The sequence below is a fragment of the Aegilops tauschii genome, chromosome 2 (assembly GCF_002575655.3).
Source record: "Aegilops tauschii subsp. strangulata cultivar AL8/78 chromosome 2, Aet v6.0, whole genome shotgun sequence".
In the NCBI taxonomy this organism is placed as follows: domain Eukaryota; kingdom Viridiplantae; phylum Streptophyta; class Magnoliopsida; order Poales; family Poaceae; genus Aegilops; species Aegilops tauschii.
Genome location: NC_053036.3, coordinates 45,735,698 through 45,762,276, shown reverse-complemented (window position 1 = coordinate 45,762,276; position 26,579 = coordinate 45,735,698). Strand labels below are relative to the sequence as shown.

General features: G+C 46.5%; 1 protein-coding gene across 1 annotated transcript; it reads left to right on the top strand.

Moving 5' to 3' along the window:
* The first annotated feature begins 9,162 nt into the window (after positions 1-9,162).
* LOC141040711 (uncharacterized) lies at positions 9,163-11,719 on the top strand. The gene is made up of 2 exons (XM_073506828.1): positions 9,163-9,347; positions 11,026-11,719. Exons 1-2 carry the CDS (start codon positions 9,163-9,165, stop codon positions 11,717-11,719), a joined length of 879 nt encoding a protein of 292 aa, XP_073362929.1.
* Positions 11,720-26,579: the final 14,860 nt, after the last annotated feature.

The window sequence follows — 26,579 nt, the reverse complement described above, 5'->3', positions numbered from 1 at the left end:
GGCGCCTGCACGCTTCGCTGGCCGAAGCTGAGTCCGCTCGGGACTCTGTCCCGTTTGTCCCCTCGGCCATGCAGGCCGTGTATATATACTCCTCGACCACAGCCCTCTTTTCCCTCAAACCACCTTGCCCGAAACCCACCACAGCTTCCGTACGAAGTCACCGGAGTTCCGAGCTCTGCCGGAGATCCGTCGCCTCGTCCCGCGCTGCACCGGCGCCCTCGACCGAAGCCGCCGCCGCCGTTGGACTCGCCTCGACGCGCCGCCCTTTCCCCGCTACTCCGCCGTCGCCGCCGAGCCCCGGAGCAGCCACCCCAATCAAGCCTGACGCCCCGCCGCCGTTGTTCTTCGCCACAGACGCCGCAGCCGCCGCGGTAAGTCGTCGTCGCCGCCTCCTCCGTCCGATCTAGAATCTATGGCCTAGATTAGGTTAGTTGTCTTTTTTTATTCGAACCGGTATCCTTTAGTTAGCGGACATTCGCTGTTTTAGTTTCCGTAGCGAACGGTTCTCAGCCTATAGTTTTCTGCCACGTGTACAGCGACTTAGTTGTAGTTATTTCTTCTTTTCAGTTTAGCCCTTGATTTTCGAACGATCACATCTTTTCAACCGTTTGTCGGAATTAGATGAAACCAATGCCCACTTATTTGTTATGATCCCCTCTGTCCAGATAAATAACTTAAACATATTTTTGAAAGTTTTAAAATTTGAATTCAAACAGATTTGTATTTGAACTTTGTTTGATCGTAACTCGAGTTTTATAACTCCGTTTGAGTTGATTCTTTTTGCAAATCGAAGCTCTTGACCTAAACTTTCTGATAAGTCGAAATTCACATAATTTTAGTACTCTTAGAAATTATTTTATGTTGCAAGAGTTATCTGCTTGGTTTTGATGTTTTCCGAATTGTCTTCTTCGTTCTATCCGATCTTTTGAGTGATTGCTTATGTGTGGTTACTATTGCTTGCTTACAATAGATTGAACGGAGTATGACAAATAGAACTATCAGGAGTTATGAGTGCGAATCATGTTCATCAACAGTACGAGGCAAGTTCACACTTTGATCATATCCCTTTTCATACCCAGTTTTTTATGCATTAGTTTCACCCTCAAACATTGCATGAGTAGGATCTGATTAATATGTGGGTTTTGGGAAGTAGATGAGGTAGGACCTATTGTCCTATTTATTATGAAATCTCTGGGAGTTACTTCTACATTGCTTATATTGCTATGCTATGCTAGTAGACATGGATTGGGTTTGAGTGAATTCATGACAGATGTGAGATTGTTAATTAATGGTTCAACTTAAGGTGGCTACTTAAATACACATCTAGGTGGATTGAGGCACCTGGCGTATCCAGTGTTGCCTGTTTTTTTGGAAATCCAGGGGTTCCGTGTTATTTTCCTATGGACCGCCACCCAGGCTCAAAGGGATCATAAGATTATTCGTGCTAGAAACTTCCGTGTGCAGCCACAAGCTATTATGGGCTCTAGCATAGTTGATTAAGTCGTGTGAACTCTTACAGTGGTAGACTAGCAGATGTAGGGGAAAGTAGGTGTAACTGTCTACCCATCGTAAGGTACTAACGCTTCTGAAAGACTGGGTCTCGATCATCCGTTTCTCAAACATCATGTAGTGCGAGAAATTCAACGGAGGAGATCGAGTCTTGTGGGGAAAAGTGCACAAACCTCTGCAAAGTGTACAAACTAATCATGGTTAGTCATGTCCCCGGTTATGGACATCTTGAGTATCTGGTTCTTGGATTATCATGTTGATCTCATCACGTTACTTAAATAATTTGTTGGGTTGATGATTTTTAATTTGGGATTGAGTTGCAGGAACCTTCTCAATAATTTTTTTCAACCAACTTGGTAGCTAAATAAAACATGTTCCTTGATGTAGGGAAAAATTGGCTTTATGCAAAAAAACTTAGAGCTTTCCACCAGCCAAATATGCATGTAGTGATAGCCACTATTCATCATTGCTCTATGGTGTGAATTTGCCAGTACATTCAATGTACTGAGCCTTTGTGGCTGCAACGTCTCATGTTGTAGGATCTTACGACGAGTAAGTGATACGTTAGGGTTATGATTTCTACACTCAACTTTGCCGTTGGTGTTGATGGGAATCCACAACCTTGTTGTTACTTCCGCTATTTGGATTGAGGTAATAGTATTTACGTTACTTTATACATGTGATTTACCTCTATTATACATCCTTGAGTAATGTGTGTGTCAGCATACTGATCCAGGGATGATACTTAGGCACAGAGACTTGACCGTCTGAGGTCGGGTCGCTACAAGATGGTATCAGAGCACATGTTGACTGTAGGACGTGACCCTAGAAACTAGCAAGCCCATAGGAAAGATTTTCTCAAACAACTTTCTTTTCAAAAAAGATCTTTTACCTCTCTTCTCTTCTGAGCTTATTCAAATATTCCCTTTTAGAGAGACTATACCCCTTTCCCTTTTGACCACATGAAGATTCGACTGATGAGACCACTCCAAGAAGTACAAGATATCGGACAACTAAGACCACTTCGGAATGAAGAGTATTTTACCGAGCATTGGAATAAATGGAAACAACAACGGTTGGAGACTCCGAAGACTAGGAGAATTTGAAGGCTCTGAAGAATTCCCAGATTTGTATGACCTAGGAAGGCTACCCTTATGGAACTTGGCAGACTATTGAAGCTGTTATTAACCGAGATCAAGGTGTATCGGAGAAAGACCGAAACATGGAGCATTAAAACTCAAAGTTTTGTCAAGAAAACCCTAAGGCAGGAGATATCAACTATGGACTGATAGCTCATGGAAATGGCAAGAGCAGAAACACAGCTATCCATGAAGTTATCGCCCGCTTATGCTATTGTCACCGTGCTGAGTTAAGCATGTATTCTTCGGAAGAATTGGATGACAACAGGGCTAATGGAGCACCTAATTAGCAAAAGATGAAGTTTTAACCTTAGCTGGTGTATCGCCAGGATTTGGAGTATTACATCAAGAATTTGATGGACCTTCTGGAAGCCTTATTCAACAAGGAAGCATTTCGTGAAGAACTCAGGACCCAGAAGCTGGAAGTAGCCAAGCTGGAGGAGTAAAACCTCGAGACACCGGGGATTCATCAGGAACTGAAGGACAGTAGGACATGGTTCATGCCAAGGATGTTGAAACCCAGAAGTTTGGAACACAACTCGAGAAATATTAAAGGATGTCATGAGAGACTTCGTGTCAACAGAGATGATCTGGCAAAAGAAGTTGAGAAGGACAAGCACGATCGGAAGAAGCCATCGGAGACAGGAACAAGACTTGAAGAGTTTGGCGACTTTGAAGATTTATTGACCTTTAGAAGACCAAACCCTTGTTATATACCCACGTTAGAGGCAACGATTGTGAGCTGTCATTTGTTTGATGTTTTTCCGACAGTCACAAATAAAATCTGTCTTTTCAAAACTTTTGTTTGCATTGTGTGTATTCCCTCTCTATCTCTCTTATCCAACCCCAAACCCATGGACCCAATAGAGGACAAATGGAGATGAGCTTATATTTTCCGGGACCGCTAAGTCAATTGGAGATGGACCGATGGATTCTGAACATAGAGGATCACATGAAGAATACCCCTATAGTCGGAAAGGATGTGACCCAGCATGCTCTTCAGTGCTTTGAAAGAGGTGCTTCTACTTGGTGGAGGATGTACCAAACCATCAATGGATGGCAAGGAGTAACCACTTGGAAAGAATTTAAGTTGACTCTGCAAAGATCTCGTCTTGTGTCCCATAAATTGAAGCCTTATGGAAAGGATATGAAGAAACCCTATGCATGCAAGTTTTGTGAAGAAATAGGACACAACCATAAGGAGCACAAGGATGAATGCCCTAATTGTGAAGGAAGTCACCCAGCTGAAGAATGCCCAACTAGGCAGATTACTTGTTCCTTGTGTGAAGGAACTACCCACTACCCTGCTCAGTGTCACATTTACCCCATGGTTCAAAGAACCAACCAACAGAAGAAAGAAGCAATGAAAGGAGCCCTTGTGGAAATTTTAGAAGAACCTGTGATGAAGGAAGAGGTGGAAGACACTCCCAATGAATACTCAATTAAACCCTGGACCAAGTCATGTTATTCATGTGGAGAAGAAGGACACATCTCCCAGAATTGTCTGAATGGGATCTAGTAGAATTCCCGACAGAGGAAGTAGAGTATGACCCACAGGAATATAAGCCCTGATTAGAATGGAAAATTCCAGGAAGAGAAGTAGATTGGATTCCAGGAAGGACCTGAGCCATATCACCTGCTTCAGGTGCAAGGAGTCAGGGCATTACTTCAGCAGTTTCCCAAAAAGGAAGCCGAGGACCCAAGGAGGCTATGTAATCATGAGGAAACCACGAGATTTGTCAGAAGTAGTATGTTTCTGCTGTAATGAAGCAGGGCACTCTGCCAGGGATTGTCCCAAAGAGAAGGAGGCTTGTGCCAAATAGTAGAGTCTGTGAGAAGTATAGTAGAAGTAGTGAGAACATTTTGATTATTGAGGTGTTGAGTTGAGGCCTGTAGTGGAAATACAGGAGATTGTAGTAATTGGAGAATCAATAAAGTGATCACCGTTGGTACTGATTTGGATTTTTATGAGTTGTTACTCTATGAAGAAAGATTTTGACCATTTTCAAGGATATGAGAAATATGGTCTATGGAAGATTGGAGCATTCTAAGGGTGGTAGTACCCTGTGAGGAGATTTGACCCTGGAAAGGATAATGATGTTCCACGGAGTGGACTACGGACAAACTAAGTACGAGTTTGAACTCGATATGTGGTATACCCCAAGAATATGGAGGGATGAAGTATTATTGGACGTAAAGGAGGTATAATGTTGGTATTGTGGAGCAACTGTAACTCCCTGATGAGTGGTTTGGTACCAATGGAAGGAAGGAAGACAGTAAATTTGGATGGATTTAAGAATGCTGGAAGCTTGATGTTGGAATAAGGATCAGTTGCCCCGATGATGAGTTCAAGGTTTACAAGGGATGAGGTGGGCCCATAACCCACATGCCCCAGGACCAGCCAAGAAGCAAGCACACTCTTGCTGAAGGAAAAAAGCCCTGGAAGAAGTTACGATTTGATCGACAGATGATTTTATAGGAGTAACGCAAAACCTGAGAGTTGTGAAGGAACGATAGACGTTTGTTTGGCTTGCAGAATCCATGGATTTATCTGAACTTGGTTCGTCGACAAGAGAAATTCGGCAATGCTTGTGAGGATGACCGAGTGTTAGAATGCGAAATTCGCTAAACCATATACAAGGTAATGATTTGGGTGCGGGATGGATTGATCACCATACCGACTTACTCTTATTATTCGTCTTGCTATATGGGATGGTAAATCTGAGTGACTTACCTATAGTAGAGAGGCGACGATATTAAACCTTGTTTAAACCTTAGAATGGTATAAGTATTTTCGCTTGTACAAGGCAGTTGTTGCCAATCGTAAGTCATACGGTGAGAATGAAGCCCAGACCCATTTCCTGCAGGAGAAACCATAAATTGTTGACCACCATGAGATATCGATAGTTGTTTAGTATTGGCGCTAGACCCGTCAGCTAATAAGACCCAGTCTCGGAATAACCTTACCAAGATGAAAGGACAGAAGAATTGAGGAAAAGGTTATGCCAGTACCGGAAGAGCCCAGAGAAGGAATTTTTCCCGAGAATTTGAGAAGACCGGCCCCGTCAAGAATAAGGATGGAGCATATGAGTATCGATAGGACCGTAACAATGTTTCTAAGGGTGGTAGCACCCCAGACCCCCTGTGACAATCAATGGATTTGAGAAGACCTCCGAACCTAACTTATTTCTATCTAGCCTCTCCAAATCTCGAGGACGAGATTCATTTTAAGGGTGGTAGGTTTGTAACATCCCAAAATTCTAAATTTTGGAATGTTAAATTAAATAGATAGATTTGATTGATTTCTTGATTGATGCGTGATTGATTGACTGAAAGTGAGTGAAATTGAAACTTTTGAAAGTAAAATGAGAGGGAATAAAAGGACTTTCCCAAACTTTCATCTTGCCTTTATGATCTCCTTGAATTCAAATTCATTTCAAATACAAAACCCTAGAGAGAAGATGACATGACTTCTTCCATTTAAATAAATGAAAAGGGTTCTTGAAAATATTTGAATTTCATTTCGAAATATTTCAAATTCAGAAACTTTAAGCAGCTCAATGATTTTCACGAGAGAAGATAAAATGACTTCTTCAAAAACAAGGAAATATGAGTTGGAAGTTTAAAAGCATCAAATTTAAAGTCCTTTCGGAAATTATTTTCAATTTGGAGTTATTTGATTTTTATTCAAATATTTTTCTCCAAAAATAAAATATATGGAAAATAGGGTAACATGATTCCCTACAGTAGAAAATTGGAGAGAAATAAATTCGAGATCATTTTGGTATTTTTTAAAAAATGATTTTTGAACCAGTAGCACTCTTTGCTTTATTTGAATTCCTGTGGATTTTATTCGACTCTGGAAAAATGTTCATGTGGTAGAAAATCTTTTTCTGAAAGTTTTGATATGTTATTTGCCTATAGTATATTTTTGTTTTATTTGGTTTTATTTTACTTTCTGTTAAATTGTTTTAAAAAAAAATTCTCCGCTGAACTGGGCCGGCCCAGCCAACCGGGCCAGGCCAGCCACAGCCCAGCAGCTCCCCGCGCGCGAACCGTCTTCCGCTCGCTCGCCCGCTCGCAGCCCTGATCGGGCGCCGCCTTTCCCTGCCGCCGACAGGTGGGAGCCACCTGTCGGGTTCGTCTCCTACCCTAAGCCGGAGTCCAGCGCCTACACGCTTCGCCAGCCGAAGCCGAGTCCGCTCGGGACTCCGTCCCGTTTGTCCCCTCGGCCACGCAAGCCGTGTATATATACTCCTCGACCCCGGCCCTCTTTTCCCTCAAACCACCTCGCCCGAAACCCACCACAGCTTCCGTACAAAGTCGCCGGAGTTGCGAGCTCCGCCGGAGATCCGTCGCCTCATCCCGCGCTGCACCGGCGCCCTCGACCGAAGCCGCCGCCACTGTTGGACTCGCCTCGACGCTCCGCTCCTTCCCCGCTACTTCGCCGTCGCTGCCGAGCCCCGGAGCAGCCGCCCCGATCAAGCCCGACGCCCCGCCGCCGTTGTTCTTCGCCACAGCCGCCGCCGCCGAGGTAAGTCGCCGTCGCCGCCTCCTCCGTCCGATCTAGAATCTACGGCCTAGATTAGGTTACTTGTCTTTTTTTATTCGAACCGGTATCCTTTAGTTAGCGAATGTTCGCTGTTTTAGTTTCCGCAGCGAACGGTTCTCAGCCTGTTGTTTTCTACCACGTGTCAAGGGACTTAATTGTAGTTTTTTTGTTTTTCAGTTTAGCCCTTGATTTTCAAACGATCACATCTTTTCAACCGTTTGTCGGAATTAGACGAAACCAACACCCACTTCTTCGTTATGATCCCCTCTATCCAGATAAACAACTTAAACATATTTTTGAAAGTTTTCAAATCTGAATTCAAACAGATTTGTATACGAGCTTTGTTTGATCGTAACTCGAGTTTTATAACTCCGTTTGAGTTGATTCTTTTTGCAAATCGAAGCTCTTGACCTAAACTTTCTGATAAGGCAAAATTCACATAATTTTGGTACTGTTAGAAATTGTTATATGTTGCAAGAGTTATCTGCTTGGTTTTGATGTTTTCCGAATTGTCTTCTTCGTTCTATCCGATCTTTTGAGTGATTACTTATGTGTGGTTACTATTACTTGCTTACGATAGATTGACCGGAGTATGATGAATAGAACTATCAGGAGTTATGAGTGTGAATCATATTCATCAACAGTACGAGGCAAGTTCACACTTTGATCATATCCCTTTTCATACCCAGTTTTTTATGCATTAGTTTCACCCTCAAACATTGCATGAGTAGGATCTGATTAATATGTGGGTTTTGGGAAGTAGATGAGGTAGTACCTATTGTCCTGTTTATTATCAAACCTTTGGGAGTTACTTCTACGTTGCTTATATTGCTATCCTATGCTAGTAGACGTGGATTGGGTTTGAGTGAATTCATGACAGATGTGAGATTGTTAATTAATGGTTCAACTTAAGGTGGCTACTTAAATACACATCTGGGTGGACTGAGGCACCTTGGGTATCCAGTGTTGCCTGTTTTTTTGGAAATCCCGGGGTTCCGGGTGATTTTCCTATGGACCGCCACCTAGGCTCAAAGGGATCATAAGATTATTCATGCTAGAAACTTCCGTGTGCAGCCACAAGCTATTATGGGCTCTAGCATAGTTGATTAAGTCGTGTGAACTCTTAGAGTGGTAGACTAGTAGATGTAGGGGAAAGTAGGTGTAACTGTCTACCCATCGTAAGGTGGTAACGCTTCTGAAAGACTGTGTCGCGGTCATCCGTTTCTCAAACATCATGTAGTGCGAGAAATTCAACGGAGGAGGTCGAGTCTTGTGGGGAAAAGTGCACAAATCTCTGCAGAGTGTACAAACTAATCATGGTTAGCCGTGTCCCCGGTTATGGACATCTTGAGTATCTGGTTCTTGGATTATCATGTTGATCTCATCATGTTACTTAAATAATTTGTTGGTTTGATGATTTTTAATTTGGGATTGAGTTGGAGGAACCTTCTCAATAATTTTTATCAACCAACTTGGTAGTTAAATAAAACTTATTCCTTAATGTAGGGAAAAATTGGCTTTATGCAAAAAAAAACTTAGAGCTTTCCACCAGCCAAATATGCATGTAGTGATAGCCACTATTCATCATTGCTCTATGGTGTGAATTTGCCAGTACATTCAATGTACTGAGCCTTTGTGGCTGCAACGTCTCATGTTGTAGGATCTTACGACGAGTAAGTGATACGTTAGGGTTATGATTTCTACACTCAACTTTGCCGTTGGTGTTGATGGGAATCCACAACCTTGTTGTTACTTCCGCTATTTGGATTGAGGTAATAGTATTTACATTACTTTATACATGTGATTTACCTCTGTTATAAATCCTCGAGTACTGTGTGTGTCAGCATACCGATCCAGGGATGACACTTAAGCACAGAGAGTTGACCGTCTGAGGTCGGGTCGCTACATCTGGACTCCCTTGGGGATGTCTTAGGAATCCTTGTCCACGACTACTACAACAACATGAAGAAGAAGCTCACCAACGCAGAACACAAGCGCTGGGCGTGCATGCCCCTGTCCATGAGGCACATTGAGTACGCGGCAAAAGATGCTTACGCTGCGTACGAGATATGGAGCCGCCTCACCACCATCCAGGAAGGGCTCTGCCAGGCAAAACTAGAGAAGGAGCAGTCCAGGAAGCGTGCAAGGTCCTAGGGCGACTACGACTACTGAAGCAGGTCGTCCCGGCCAAGAAAAGTATCTAGAAGATTGCTCATGCCATTCTAGATTTCTCACTAGATTTGCTTTCTCTCTAGACTGCTGTTTGCTTGGTCTAAATTAAGATTTGCTTGTGTCGCAGTTAACCTTGTAGTTTGCTTCCAGTTTACATATCTTCTGAACAAGTTTATTTCCAGTGCAATGTTGGAGTTTTCTATTATTAGAATATATTTGCGTGAACTGGAAAATATAAACACAGTACAGATACTATACGATTAGCGTAACGCACAGAGCAGGTACACATAGCAATACACAAAAATGACGAGCATGCAATGCACTAGTACCTTCGTGGATGCAGCGTCGAAATGCAGGGACAACAATTACAGAATGCTCCTAAAAGCAGTGCACAATGTTCTAACAAACCATTGCACACACAATATTAAAAATCGTTGGTATGGAACACTTTAAAAAACATTTTGAATACAGAGGTAGTTAGGCGTTTATTCTCCTTGGAAACATTGCTTACGTCCGTGACCCTCAGAGAAGAACACTACAGAGGCATGGTTGTCCGTCAATAACACCAACTACTTAAAACACCCACGGAGGCACTTCTGTGCCCCCACTCCTATGGGGACCGTGCGTAACTTGGCTTCACGTCCGTTAATGAGGCCGAATGCCTTTGAAGACACATGGAACTCATAGGCAATGGCCCCCGCAAAGAAAACGTGTCAATGAAAGCTTCTTGAAAACAGAGGCACACCATCACGTGCTTGCATCACGATCCTTCGCGTCCCTACCTCCCTTAGAATCACGTCCGTGCCTCCAGCTCGTCGGGTAAAACCGTACCTCTATCGTGCGTAACATGTTAAGAAAGTTGCTGACAACAAAAACATCAGAAAACCGAGCATTACGTCGACCCCGCTGGCACTAAACGTGATGTCACCGAAAACACAGAGGCAGGAGCGTGCCTTACGGCCAGCTTCCGATGTATCGGGTCTATGAAGATTTGCTTCCTTCTTAATATGGGACGTGACTATCGCAGAGGCATAGGCTCCATCCTTCACCCCCGTGCCTCAACAAGAACTCTCGTTGCTTCTCGTTCTTTCTGTCCATCTCGTAGCGTCAGTTGCAACACGAACACACAACAGTGCCTCTGAAAGAACACAGCACTGCTCCTACCAGTGAATGTATCACTGAAAACAATTGCCACTCCCAGTGAATGTACCACGCCCGTGTGTCTCAGAGTTAAACCAGCCACTTCAAGCATGCTTCTCTTGGTCAAAGACTTGTGCCTCTACATACTGCCCCTGCATGCCTCACGAGATAAATTGTAAGAGTTAACATTTGACAGCAAACTACGCAAGACAACGATCATCTCCCCAACTTGCTGGAGATACAACGGTTCTTAAAATCATAACTGCTGATTTTATTTTTATTTTTTATAAAGAAAAACCACGATCAAAAACCCAGGATGTGCACAACCGCACCGAGAGAGAGATGAAACCACGATCCAGAACCCATGATGTGCACAACCGCATCGACAGTGAGATCGTGCACTCCTTGGCCGCTTCCCCGCCCCTAAATTTAGACTTCCGTCGCGGCCTTCTGACACACAAACAACAGAAATCGCTATTGCGCTCCCACTCACTGTTCCCCACGAAATACCAGGTTGCAGGTGGACGAACTGCTCCAGGCCATGGGATTCACCAGGGAATTCATGGAGGTGCAGGCCCATGGCAACACCAAGTTGCACGCGATACACACCAACGACTTGCACAAGGCGGCGACCACCATCGAGCAGTACGAGCGACACCTCCAGTTCGAGCGCCACAAGATCATCGGAGTTGATGTGAAGTACACCAACGACCATGGTGAAGATAAGAAACCCGCCCTCGTCCAGCTCTCCGTCGGCAAGGATCATCCGGTGCTGCTCTTCCAACTGAGCGCGGCCGACAAGAACTGCACCAAGTTCGACAACTTCCTCACCGACCCCAGGTACACGTTTGTTGGCTTCTCCATGGACGGCGACATAGAGATGCTTGTCCGCGTCGGACTGGAGATCACCCACTTCGTCGACATCCAGAAAGAATGGAGGGTGCCTACAGCTACCAAGCCTCTGGACTCCCTTGGGGACGTCTCAGACATCCTTGTCCACGACGTAGAGCTCACCAACGCAGAATGCAGCCGCTCGGCGTGCATGCCCCTGTCCATGAGGCACATCGAGTACGCGGCAAAGGACGCTTACGCTGCGTACGAGATATGGAGTCGCCTCACCATCATCCAGGAAGGGCTTCGCCGGGCAAAACTCGACAAGGAGCAGACCAGGAAGCGCGCTAGGTCCTGTGGCGACTACGACTACTGAAGCAGGTGGTCCCGGCCAACAAAAGTATCTAGAACATTGCTCATGCCATTCTAGATTATTCATTAGATTTGCTTTCTCTCAAGACTGTCGTTTGCTTGTTATAAATTTAGGTTTGCTTGTGTCGCGGTTAACCTTGTAGTTTGCTTGCAGTTTACATGTCTTTTGCACAAGTTTATTTCCAGTGCACCACATAGGCACTTATGTGCCTCTGATACCAAGGGGGCCGTGCATAACTTGGCTTCACGACGTTTTACGCAACATTCTAGACGTCAACCAAAAGACTCACCTTCTCTCTGATAAGTTCATTAATGAGGCCTAATGCCTTGGAAAGCACATGGAGCTCATAGTCCATGCCCCCCGCAATGAAAACGTGTCAGTGAAAGCTTCTTTAAAGCAGAGGCACACCTTCACGTCCTTGCATCACAATCCTTTCGCGTCCGTACCTCCCTTAGAATCACGTTCGTGCCTCCAGTTCGTTACGTGCGTGCCTCTACGTCGGGTAAAACCGTACCTCTGTCGTGCGTAACATGTTAAGAAAGTTGCTGAGAACAAAAACATTAGCAAACCGAGCATTACGTACACCCCACTGGCACTAAACGTGACGTCATCGAAAACGCAGAGGCAGGAGCGTGCCTTACGGCCAGCTGCCGACGTATCGGGTCTGTGAAGTTTTGCTTCCTTCTTAATATGGGACGTGACTATCGCAGAGGCATAGGCTCCATCCTTCACCTCCGTGCCCCGACAAGAACGACGATCTCGCTTGTATAAGTGAAGTGTATAGATGATACATTAAGGAGACATTAGGGAACACCTTGCACCTATTTCATACGTGACCGTGCCTGTTCCGTCGGCACATTCATGCCTCTCACAAAAGTAATAGCCGTGCCTCTGCCACACAACATATAAGTGAAAAACAATTCTTTCTACACTTATAAAACCTAGAATGTCCTGGATAAATGTCGAATCCCATCTTGCGGTAAAACCATGCAAGACGGTGCTTCTCAGAAGCACATCTGTGGCTTTTTTGCGCATGTTGTTGAGTGCCTCTCTAGAATCTAACCATGTTGAAACCATATTCAAATCTAACCACACTGAAATCTCTAGAATCGAATATGTGCCCTAGTTGAGACGTATATTTTGTACTTGGAACTGCAATCTATAATAAAACAATACAGTGTAATAAAACATACGCCTTCCGACCCAAATATGGTACTTGAAACTGCAATTTGTAATAAAACATACACCTTCCGTCACAAATTAATTGGCTCAACCTTGTACTAACCAGTACAATGTGAATTGTACTGCCTGGTACGAAGTTACTGCAAAGTTGAGACATTTATTCTGGGACGGGGTAGTACTACTACTTAAGAACAAAACATGATTGCTTGACATGGAAACGAAACTGTCTCCATTCTGACATCGACGATTGCTTGACATTGTTCAACTTTTACAGGCATACAAAACATGGAAAGCATAAAAACCATGGAAAAGCAAACATCTACTAACAAAACTACACTACTCCCCGTCGTCGGAGATGTCCACTATCTCCATTCTGACATCGACGTCGTTGGCCTCCGCCTCCTGCTCCGCATCCACCTCGTCGAAGAGCACATCGGTCTTCACCTCTTCTTCCCGGAGGAAGCGCCGGTTGGACTCCACATACGCCTCATCTTGGATGGACTCCAGGATAGCGGTCTGCTCCGCCATCAAGGCCGACTCACCGAGATCGAACTCCACCTTGTCTTCCTCGTCACCCCACTCCTCGTCGTCCTCGTCTTCCTCGTCACCAGCCTCCTCATCTTCCACGTCATCCTCGTCACCCCCCCTCCTCGTCATCCTCGTCATCCTCGTCATTCCCCTCCTCGTCGTCCTTGTCATCCTCGTCCACACCCTCCTCGTCATCCTCGTCCACGCCTTCCTCGTCGTCCTCATCATCCTCGTCCACACCTTCCTCGTTGTCCTCCTCATCCCCGTCCATGCCTTCCTTGTCGTCCTCGTCATCCTCGTCCACGCCTTCCTCGTCGTCCTCGTCATCCTCGTCAATCCCCTCCTCTTCCTCCATCACATCTCCTCCCACTGGATCACCCCCTCCTCTTCCTCCATCACATCTCCCCCAACTGGATCACCCCCTCCTCTTCCTCCATGACATCTCCCCCCACTGGATCAACTCCCTGCATGAGCTCCGACGCATCCCCCTCCACTTCCTCCACCTCCCCAATCTCCTCCGGCCCCGGTGAGTCCGGAGACATGCCCGCTGCGACCCGAGTGGCGCGCCTTGAACGGATATCCTCCTGCAACTGAAAGCGGTTCTCTGGAGTAAGCATCGCGTAAGTAGTTTTCTTGTGCCGAACCATGGCGGGGGACGTCACAAACGAAAAGAGGAAGATGGATGACTTCCTAGAATTGCGGGCGAAAGAGGGAGAAGCAAGATGATGTCTAGTGGTGGCGGACGCCGCTCGGCTTAAATAACTGCTCCTTGACCTCGGGCGAGGAGCCGGAACGGTGACACGCAGCGTTCACTTCGCCCACAGATGAGACGGCCGTCGGTCCTTTAGGATTCTGCAGCGCCGACACGTGGCGTTCACTCCATTAAATACCTCCACCTCCTCTAGAGCGGCGTCACTGGAGGAAACGCCCGTCGGACCCTTGGGATTCTGGAGCAGCGTCCATGCGGCGTTCACACCGAATACGAGGAGACGCCCATCGAACGGTGGGGTTTCTGCAATCAACACACGAATGTGACTCTCTGTAACGCATAACCGCGCCTCTCCTGGCTTCATAGTTGTGCCTTTCAGTGCGAACAATTTAACAGAATCATTTGGAACACCATGACAAACTAACGTCACTCTACACAATACCACGCCGTGCCTTCCTGGGACCCATGACCGTGCGAAGAATATACCACACTAGCGTCTCTCGAATAGGCCATTCCGTGCCTCGCGGAGTAAACAGTGGGTGTTCACATCTGAACCAATTCCGCTGGGTCTCCCCAATTAAAGAACCTTTGTGCGCTGAACGCCTGTGCCTCTCCGTCTGATCGAGTCGACGGAATCAATCGGAACACAAACACATGGGAGCGTGACTCTATATTATACGGCAGCCATGCTTTTAGTGCTTCATGCCCGTGCCTTTGACCCTTAACACTGCCACGAAAGTCCACGCCATCGTCAGTGCACAAGTCATGTCGCTACCTGGTACAGAACCGTGACTGTAGTCACTTCATGCCCGTGCTTCTAATAAAAGCGCCACGCAACTCAGCACAGAGTCGTGGCTTTTAAAAACAAGGAAATTACGCTTTTAAACACCTCGACTCTCGAACCGGCCACTCGCAAAGTAAACATTTAGCTTTAACATCTAAAACCATTCTGCTTTGTTTCAATAATAAACTTACGAAACGTGACTCTCTGACAGACCCAACCATGCCCTCTCATGGCATTCATGTCCATGCCTCCTCTTCTCAACGAGTCAACGGAATCATTTCGAACACAAATACAGGCGAACGTGACAAACTAACGTCACTCTACACAATACCACGCCGTGCCTTCCTAGGACCCATGACCGTGCAAAGAATATACCACACCAGCGTCTCCCGAATAGGCCATTGCATGCCGCACAGAGTAAATAGTGGGTGTTCACATCTGAACAAATTCCGTTGGGTCTCCCCAATCAAAGAAAGAACCTGACAGTGCCTTTGTGCGCAGAACGCCCGTGCCTCTCCGCCTGATCGAGTCGACGGAATCATTCGGAACTCAAACACACGGGAAAGTGACTATATTATACAGCAGCATGCCTTTTAGCGCTTCACGCCCGTGCCTGTGACCCTTAACACTGCCATGAACGTCCAAGCCATCGTCAGTGCACAAGTAATAGTCCGCGGCTATATTCACTTCACGCCCGTGCTTCGAATAAAAGAAGTGCGACGCAACTCAGTACAGAAACGTGGCTTTTAAAAACACGGAACTTACGCTTTTAAACAACTCAACTCTCGAATCGGCCACTCACAAAGTGAACAACTAGCGTTAACATCTAAACACATTCTACTTTCTTTCCATGATAAACGTACGAACGTGACTATGCGAAAGACGAAACCATGCCCCCACGGGATTCACGTGCATGCCTATTTTTCTGAACGAATCAACGGAATCATTTCGAACACAAATACAGGCGAACGTGACTCTATATAAAACCACACCATGAATTTGTGGGATGCAAGCCCGTGTCTGTGACCCGAAACACTGCAACACAGAAGAGGCACGAACGTACATGCCTTCATCAGTACACAAGTCATTACAATACTAGGTTCACAACCGTGGATGTAGAGACTTCACGTCCCGTGCATCATAAGTAATGGTGCCTAATTACAATGATACTCGAAACCAAAATACATTTTGTTAACAAAGTAGCTGACAGCGAAATTTTACAAGACAAGGTAAGAAACTCCACTCCACTGCTTAACAACACCAGATGCACACAATAGCCAGCGACGCTGCTGTATACCTAGTCCCCATCGACCTTGTTGATGGTTTGCTACCGGCGCAGTTCATCAATCTCCTTCTTCAGCACCTTCATATTCTCGTCATGTCGCTTCACAGATGCGGCCGATTCCTGCAACGACCGGATGTGCTCTTCAAGGAGATTTCTCGTCTCAGCCGTCATTTCTACGATCCTGGCATTCGCCTTCTCCAAATCTTCCATTGTTTCCTAGCAAAGCTTCTTCCACGCGTAGGTGATCTCCAGCAGCTGGTCGTACGTTTTGTCAGCCTTTGCAATTGAAACCAAAGCATTCATCTCATCGACCAGGTTATTGAGAATAACTAACAAGGACCTCACAGCATTTGCCATCGCCGCCCCGCACACCATTCCCTTCTCTCTCGAGTCACAGCTGCTCCCCAATTCTACAGCAGGGGACTTCTGTTCAAGACCATGACGCAGCCTAACCCTACCTCCAATTGACTGTAAATCAGTATCAGCAAGACACACCCGCATCAAATTAGGAATCAGCTGACCACAATAATTCATGTTTCACAAACTAAATCAAACAGCCGAAAGAAAGAAAAAACGAATGAAGGAGAAGCAGAAAGAGGGTGAACTTACAGACGAGGAACCCTCGCGAGCCGGGATCTCCTCCCGCGACAGGGCACGGCGGTCCGGAGTAGTCTCCTTCTGCCCAGCCATGGCGGAGATGGTCAGCGAATAGAGATGAGCAAGAGGAATGGAAGACCTGGCAGCGGACGAAGGGAGGAGTAAAATGTGGCTAGGGTTTCGAGACTCCGTCCGTCCGCCTTAAATAGCCGGAGCCTGGCCTCGGGCGATGAGCCAGAGCAGCGTCACCGTAGGAGACACCCGTCGGACCATTAGGTTTCTGGAGCGGCGCCACGTGGCGTTCACACCCGAATACGAAGAGACGCCCGTCGAACCGTTCGGTTTCCGCGATAAATGCATGAATGTGACTCTTGGTAAAGCATAACCATGCCTCTCCGGGCTACACGGATGTGCCTGTCCTTGCAAACAGTTTAACGGAATCATTTGGAACACGAAAACAACATAACGTGACTCTTCACACTACCACGCCGTCACTTCCTGGGACCCACCACCGTGCAAAGGATACACCACAATAGCTTCTCTCGAACAAGCCATTCCGTGCCTCACCGAGTAAACAGTGAGTGTTCACATCTGAACCCCTTCCGCTGGGTTTCCACAATTAAAGAAATGAACATGACTGTGGGTAAGACCAAACGGTGCCTTTCCGCTGGGTTTCCATCTGATCGAGTCGACGGAATTATTCGGAACACAAACACAGACGAGCGTGACTATATAATACCTCACCATGCCCGTGCCTCTCCATCTAATCGAGTCCACGCCTTTATCGAGTAATATACGAAACATCAAGAAAGAAGCGTGACTGTGCTTTTGAAAACAAGGAGACAAGCTTTTAAAAACAGCGTCTCTCACATAGGCCATTCGGTGCCTCACAGAGTAAATAGTAAGTGTTGCCGTTTCAACCCATTCCGCTGGGTTAAAGAAACGAATGTGACTGTGCATAATGCAAAGCTATGCCTCTGTGGGTTCACCGGCCGTGCCTCTCCTTCTAATCGAGTCGACGGAAGCACTTGGAACAGAAACACAGGGGAGCGTGACTATATTATACGGCACCATGCCTCTTAGCGCTTCACGCCCGTGCCTGTGACCCTTAACAGTACCACGAACATCCACGCCATTGTCAGTACACAACTCATGTCGCTGCCTGGTACAGAACCGCGGCTGTATTCCCTTCACGCCCGTGCTTCTAATAAAAGAAGCGCGATGCAACTCAGTATAGAACCGTGGCTTTTAAAAACAAGGAACTTACGCTTTTAAACAACTCGACTCTCGAATTGGCCACTCACAAAGTAAACAGCTAGCGTTAACATCTAAACCCATTCTGCTTTCTTTCCATGATAAACGTACGAACGTGACTATGCGAAAGACGAAACCATGCTCCCATGGGATTCACGTGCGTGCGTGCCTATTTTTCTGAATGAGTCAACGAAATCATTTCGAACACAAATATAGGCGAACGTGACTCTGTATAAAACCACACCATGAATTTGTGGGATGCAAGCCCGTGTCCGTGACCCAAAACACTGTAACACACAAAAGCCACAAACATATACGCCTACATTGGTACGCAAGTCATTACAATACTAGGTTCACAACCGTGGCTGCAGAGACTTCACGTCCCTTGCATCATAAGTAACGGCGCCTAATTACAATGATACTCGAAACCAAAATACATTTTGTTTACAAAGTAGGTGACAGCAAAATTTCACAAGACAAGGTAAGAAACTCCAGTCCACTCCTTAACAACACCAGACGCACACAACAGCCAGGGACGCTGATGTATATCTAGTCCCCACCGACCTTCTTGTTGGTTTGCTCCCAGCGCAGTTCATCAATCTCCTTCTTCAGCGCCTTCATATTCTCTTCATGTCACTTTACAGCTGAGGTCGATTCCTCTAACGACCGGATGTGCTCTTCAAGGAGATTGCTCCTCACAACCATAATTTCTACGATCCTGGCATTGGCCTTCTCCAAATCTTCTCTTGTTTCCTGTTAGAACTGCTGCCACTCGTAGGTGACCTCCAGCAACTCCTTGTACGTTCTGTTAACCTTTGCAATTGAAACCAAGGCATTCATCCCATGGACCAGGTTAATGAAAGTAGGTCCAACTGACTGTAAATCAGTATCAGCAAGACACACCCGCATCAAATTAGGAGTCAGCTGACCACAATAATTCATGTTTCACAAACTAAATCAAAGCAGCCGAAAGAAAAAAAAACGAATGAAGGAGAAGCAGAAAGAGGGTGAACTTACAGACGAGGAACCCTCGCGAGCCGGGATCTCCTCCCGCGATAGGGCACGATGGTCCGGAGTAGTCTCCTTCTGCCCAGCCATGGTGGAGATGGTCAGTGAATAGAGATGAGCAAGAGGAATGGAAGGCCTGGCGGCTGACGAAGGGAGGAGTAGAATGTGGCTAGGGTTTCGAGACTCCGTCCGTCCGCCTTAAATAGCCGGAGCCTGGCCTCGGGCGATGAGCCAGAGCAGCGTCACCGTAGGAGACACCCGTCGGACCATTAGGTTTCTAGAGCGGCGCCACGTGGCGTTCACTCCCAAATACGAAGAGACGCCCGTCGAACCGTTCGGTTTCCGCGATAAATGCATGAATGTGACTCTTGGTAAAGCATAACCATGCCTCTCCGGGCTACACGTATGTGCCTGTCGTTGCAAACAGTTTAATGGAATCATTTGGAACACGAAAACAACATAACGTGACTCTTCACACTACCACCCGTCACTTCCTGGGACCCACCACCGTGCAAAGGATACACCACAATAGCTTCTCTCGAACAAGTCGTTCCGTGCCTCACCGAGTAAACAGTGAGTGTTCACATCGGAACCCCTTCCGCTGGGTTTCCACAATTAAAGAAACGAACATGACTGTGGGTAAGACCAAATGGTGCCTTTCCGCTGGGATTCCATCTGATCGAGTCGACGGAATTATTCAGAACACAAACACAGACGAGCGTGACTATATAATACCACACCATGCCCGTGCCTCTCCATCTAATCGAGTCCACGCCTTTATCGAGTAATATACGAAACATCAAGAAAGAAGCGTGACTGTGCTTTTGAAAACAAGGAGACAAGCTTTTAAAAACAGCGTCTCTCACATAGGCCATTCGGTGCCTCACAGAGTAAACAGTAAGTGTTGCCGTCTCAACCCATTCCGCTGGGTTAAAGAAACGAATGTGACTGTGCATAATGCAAAGCTATGCCTCTGTGGGTTCACCGGCCGTGCCTCTCCTTCTGATCGAGTCGACGGAAGCACTCGGAACAGAAACACAGGGGAGCGTGACTCTATATTATACGGCACCATGCCTCTTAGCGCTTCATGCCCGTGCCTGTGACCCTTAACAGTACCACAAACGTCCACACCATTGTCAGTACGCAACTCATGTCGCTGCCTGGTACAGAACCGCGGCTGTATTCACTTCACGCCCATGCTTCTAATAAAAGAAGCGCGATGCAACTCAGTATAGAACCGTGGCTTTTAAAAACAAGGAACTTACGCTTTTAACCAACTCGACTCTCGAATCGGCCACTCACAAAGTAAACAGCTAGCGTTAACATCTAAACCCATTCTGCTTTCTTTCCATGATAAACGTACGAACGTGACTATGCGAAAGACGAAACCATGCTCCCATGGGATTCACGTGCGTGCGTGCCTATTTTTCTGAATGAGTCAACGAAATCATTTCGAACACAAATACAGGCGAACGTGACTCTATATAAAACCACACCATGAATTTGTGGGATGCAAGCCCGTGTCCGTGACCCGAAACACTGTAACACACAAAAGCCACAAACGTACACGCCTACATTGGTACGCAAGTCATTACAATACTAGGTTCACAACTGTGGATGCAGAGACTTCACGTCCCTTGCATCATAAGTAACGGCGCCTAATTACAATGATACTCGAAACCAAAATACATTTTGTTTACAAAGTAGGTGACAGCGAAATTTCACAAGACAAGGTAAGAAACTCCAGTCCACTCCTTAACAACACCAGACGCACACAACAGCCAGGGACGCTGATGTATATCTAGTCCCCACCGACCTTCTTGTTGGTTTGCTCCCAGCGCAGTTCATCAATCTCCTTCTTCAGCGCCTTCATATTCTCTTCATGTCGCTTTACAGCTGAGGTCGATTCCTCTAACGACCGGATGTGCTCTTCAAGGAGATTACTCCTCACAACCATAATTTCTACGATCCTGGCATTGGCCTTCTCCAAATCTTCTCTTGTTTCCTGGTAGAACTGCTGCCACTCGTAGGTGACCTCCAGCAACTCCTTGTATGTTCTGTTAACCTTTGAAATTGAAACCAAGGCATTCATCCCATGGACCAGGTTAATGAGAGTAGGTCCAACTGACTGTAAATCAGTATCAGCAAGACACACCCGCATCAAATTAGGAGTCAGCTGACCACAATAATTCATCTTTCACAAACTAAATCAAACAGCCGAAAGAAAGAAAAAACGAATGAAGGAGAAGCAGAAAGAGGGTGAACTTACAGACGAGGAACCCTCGCGAGCCGGGATCTCCTCCCGCGAGAGGGCACGACGGTCCGGAGTAGTCTCCTTCTACCCAGCCATGGCGGAGATGGTCAGTGAATAGAGATGAGCAAGAGGAATGGAAGGCCTGGCGGCGGACAAAGGGAGGAGTAGAATGTGGCTAGGGTTTCGAGACACCGTCGGTCCGCCTTAAATAGCCGGAGTCTGGCCTCAGGCGATGAGCCAGAGCGGCGTCACTGGAGGAGACACCCGTCGGACCATTCTGGAGCGGCGCCACATGGCGTTCACTCCCGAATACGAAGAGACGCACGTCGAACCATTCGGTTTCCGCGATAAACGCATGAATGTGACTCTTGGTAAAGCATAACCATGCCTCTCCGGGCTGCACGGATGTGCCTGCCGTTGCGAACGGTTCAACGGAATCATTTGGAACACGAAAACAACATAACGTCACTCTTCGCAATACCACGCCGTCACTTCCTGGGACCCACCACCGTGCAAAGAATACACCACAGCAGCTTCTCTCGAACAAGCCATTCCGTGCCTCACCGAGTAAACAGTGAGTGTTCACATCTGAACCCTTTCCGTTGGGTTTCCGCATTTAAAGAAACGAACGTGACTGTGGGTAAGACCAAACGGTGCCTTTCCGCTGGGTTTCTATCTGATCGAGTCGACGGAATTATTGGGAACACAAACACAGACGAGCGTGACTCTATGTAATACCACACCATGCTCGAGTCCACGCCTTTATCGAGTAATATACGAAATATCAAGAAAGAAGCGTGACTGTGCTTTTGAAAACAAGGAATTAAGCTTTTAAAAACAGCGTCTCTCACATAGGCCATTCGGTGCCTCACAGAGTCAACAGTAAGTGTTGCCATCTCAACGCATTCCGCTGGGTTAAAGAAACGAACGTGAATGTGCGTAATGCAAAGCTACGCCTCTGTGGGTTCACCGGCGTGCCTCTCCTTCTGATCGAGTCGACAGAAGCACTCGGAACAGAAACACAGGGGAGCGTGACTCTATATTATACGGCACCATGCCTCTTAGTGCTTCACGCCCGTGCCTGTGACCCTTAACAGTACCATGAACGTCCACGCCATTGTCAGTACACAACTCATGTCGCTGCCTGGTACAGAACCGCGGCTGTATTCACTTCATGCATGTGCTTCTAATAAAAGAAGCGTGACGTAACTCAGTACAGAACCGTGGCTTTTAAAAACAAGGAACTTACACTTTTAAACAACCCGACTCTCGAATCGGCCACTCACAAAGTAACGTGACTCCGCCTAATAAAAAAACATGACTCCGCCTAATAAAACAATGTGCCTCAAAAGACTCGACTCCCGTGCCTATCCGTGTGAACGAGCAACCGGAATCATTTGGACCACAACTACACACGAAGTGCCCCTGGTGGAAGCACAACCGTGCTCCTACTGCTAACACGCGACATCCATGCCCAGAGCCTACTCATCGAAATGTACCAACGAAGGAACAACACGACGACAATGCAACGCATAAATGCCTTACAGATTCATGGCAGTAAAAAAGGCCACATGCCCCAACGCGACGAAAAAACACGCTCCAAGCTCTCTGCCTACACTCCAGCAACGTTCTTGATCGGCTGGTGGGCAACCGCACCCTCGATCTCCTTCATCGTCGCCTCATGACCTTCCTTCACAGCAGCATACGAATCCTCCACCAGGCTCTTGTACTTGACGAGGACCTCAGCCTTCTCATCCATAAGCTGCCCCGCTTCGCCCAACAGCTTCTGCACCAACGCATGGCTTTGCTCATACAGATTCTTGAAGCGGGCGGCCTCCTGATCCTTTTGTTCGAGCTCATTGAGAAGCTTCTCATTCTCACACAGAGATCGAAATATGAGACCAGTGGACTTCTCCACAGAGGCATTGCTCTGCTGCAACAGCTTCTCCAAGCGAGCGATGAACTGCTGCTGCTTAATTAGCTCATCGAGCACGTCGTCGCTGGCTAAGGAATTCTGTACTGTCATCCTGCCGACATCGTCTCCATGGCGAATGCGCTTGTGGGAGGAATACCCTCCACGTGAGAGATCGTTCGACACCTGGGCAACGGGGCAGGATATCCCTGCCGCCGCTACAGCATAGCGGTGGCACCTCTCCCTTCTTTCCGCGGCTTTTGTCCTCGCTGCCTGGTTGCTTGAACACCCAGAACCCCTCTTACCGGCCATGGCGCAAGCAAGGAGCTACCAGCAAGAAAGAGGTGCTTGTCTCTGGAGAATTGTGGACGTGGAGTGCTCCATGTGTAGGTACCTTTTTATAACATATGCACACCGGTCAAACGGTCAAACGGAGTAACCGACGCCTCGAATTCTCACAATCTCTGTTAAATACCTCGAACTCTGCACGTCTGGGAAACATCAGTACTATCATTTCGTCTCCCCGTGCGTTTGTCCACACTACAACCACTCAACTTCTTTCTAATGGTCCGTATATATTCAACAAAAAACATCCCAAACACAGTTAACTGACTGTGTATGTCTGTCTGTATTCCAGAGAACTTACTCTCGAATTCATACCATTATCCATTGCCATTTTTTGTTTTGAAATGATATTTATATCAAAATCTTACTATATACGCGAATTAACTTGCACGCGTCTTCAGGTGACACCTTAGTGAAAACATCCGTAACACACGCAGGCACGAACGTGACTCTCTCTAATATCAAACAATGCCTCCTTGGAACGCACCACCGTGACTCTCCACAACAAAGGAACGAGTTGACAAGGAAAACATTCACATACACAGCGTCAGGAATGTGCCTGTTGCATTAGTAACACAGTGCCAACTCGGCTTCACTTCCACGCACCTCACAGTGACTCGCCAGAGAAAATGCACGTAACACACGCGTGGACAAACGTGACTCTGGCTAATAAGAAGACTTGCCTCCGCCGGATGCACGTCCATTCCTCTCCAAGAGAACGAGTGAGCGGAATCATTTGGAAATACCAAAAGCATACACCCATGGTAACGAGACTCTGACCAATGCGTTAACATGCTTCCCTTGAATTCATGTCCATGCCTCTCCGATTGAACTGGCGACCGGAAACATTTGGAACACAAAGAACCATGAAGCGTGACTCCCTCTAATAACAAACAGTGCCTCCCTAGAACGCACCATCGTGACTCTCCACAACAAAGGAACGAGTTGACAAGGAAAAAATTTACATACACAGCGTTAGGAATGTGCCTGTTGCATTAGTAACACAGTGCCAACTCGGCTTCACTTCCACGCACCTCACAGTGACTCGCCAGAGAAAATGCACGTAACACATGCATGGACAAACGTGACTCTGGCTAATAAGAAGACTTGCCTCCGCAGGATTCACGTCCATTCCTCTCCAAAAGAACGAGTGAGCGGAATCATTTGGAAATACCAAAAGCATACACCCGTGGTAACGAGACTCTGACCAATGCGTTAACATGCTTCCCTTGAGTTCATGTCCATGCCTCTCCAATTGAACTGGCGACCGGAATCATTTGGAACACAAAGAACCATGAAACGTAACTCTGAGTAACGCCAAACCATGCCCCTGTGGATCACACAACAACACTAAAATCAGAAAATGCTAACATCCCACAGACTAACAGTTAAGAAGGCAAGCAAAAAACAAGCTCATCGAAGTACACAAAAAGTTGCACCAATCTTGATGTCCAAACGGACGGTCGAAGATTCGAGACGCTTCCCCTTTTTCCATAGGAGGATGAGCGCTGGTGGCCTCACTTCCATGTGCCTCACCATGGAACGTCATAGAAAACGTCTGTAACACACGCAGGCACGAATGTGACTCTGGGTAACACCAAACCATGCCACCGTGGATGTCACCACACTAAAATAAAAAAATGCTCCGGCAGTTGAGCAAGCAAGGAAAAAAACAAGCCCATCAAAGCCCACAGAAAGTTACACCAATCTTGATGTCCAAATGGACGGTCGAAGATTCGAGACGGTTCGACCATTTCCCTTTCTCCCTCCACTACTTTCTTGCTTTTGCTTTCGCACCAAAAATCTCGAACACTTCACCAGTTCCCCTCTCTTGAACACCCTCCTCTCTCCTTCTGCCCCCATTGTCCAATCCAGCAAACCAACCAAAAATCCAAATCACGTTCGCCTCACCCACCAGCCGCCATCCACTTCGAGATACAGACAGTCGGTTGGTGCCCGCGAAAGCATCAACAACCTCTCCCGGCGGCGGCGGCGACTGACGGCGATGACCCGTGCTCGCGGCGGAGGTACCAACAGAGAGCAAGGACAAAAACCAGCCGATGGATGCGACGAATCCCTCACAAGCAATCGAAGGTAAAAAATATTAATCCATTACATTCCATTACCACACGTCGATCAAAGCGATTTTCCCCCTTTTTGACGGACATGAACCCTAACCACCACACAAAACCGTGTTTCCAAAAAGTCTATCTAAACTTTTCTAGCAAAATTGAAATAAGGTAGGCACGCGTACAATAGGATGCTACCCTTACCCGTCACAGAAATCTGCTCGCAAGAAATTTGCCTAAGACGTACTGTGCATGCCAGAACTATCTAGGACACCGCTTTAGATTCAAACCATGATAGCATCCTTAAATTCAAAACCTGGTATTTACAGGAGATTCTATATATCCATTGATTGTACCTGGTTCAAATTATGTGCCTCTCTCGTATTAACATCCATGCTCCAATAAAAGATCTAGTTGTGTGCTTATAGCGTGAAACAATCTGTGCCTCTCCGACAATGCCGTTTTTCTGTCCACAGGATGCATCTCCTCTTTTTGCTGTGAAATTCAATTATGCTTCTACTGCTGCTAACGCCTGGGCATTTTTATGCAGCAAGGACTGATAATAAGGAAAACAGGGTACCTGCAGAACAGCCTGCCGTGCAGCAAGGTACTATAAAAGGCTCACACAATCCATATAACAAAAACTATGTAGCAGCAGCAGTAAGTTAACCAATTACGTCCACACAATCCTGGGAAATTACAATTCGATGAAATTTTTACACACTATGGATATTATTATTCATCCGAGAGCATTTTATCTTACCCTCTAAACCTTACAGTTATTGCTCCAATTTACAGAATATCATTTGTAGTGTATTTTTCCCTATAACAAAAGACTTCCCCTCACTGATAAGGACTTGACAGCAGACATACTGCTCACACCTGACCCTAATTTCTATCACTGATTGGCCAAACCAAGAGTTAGTAGGAAGACTT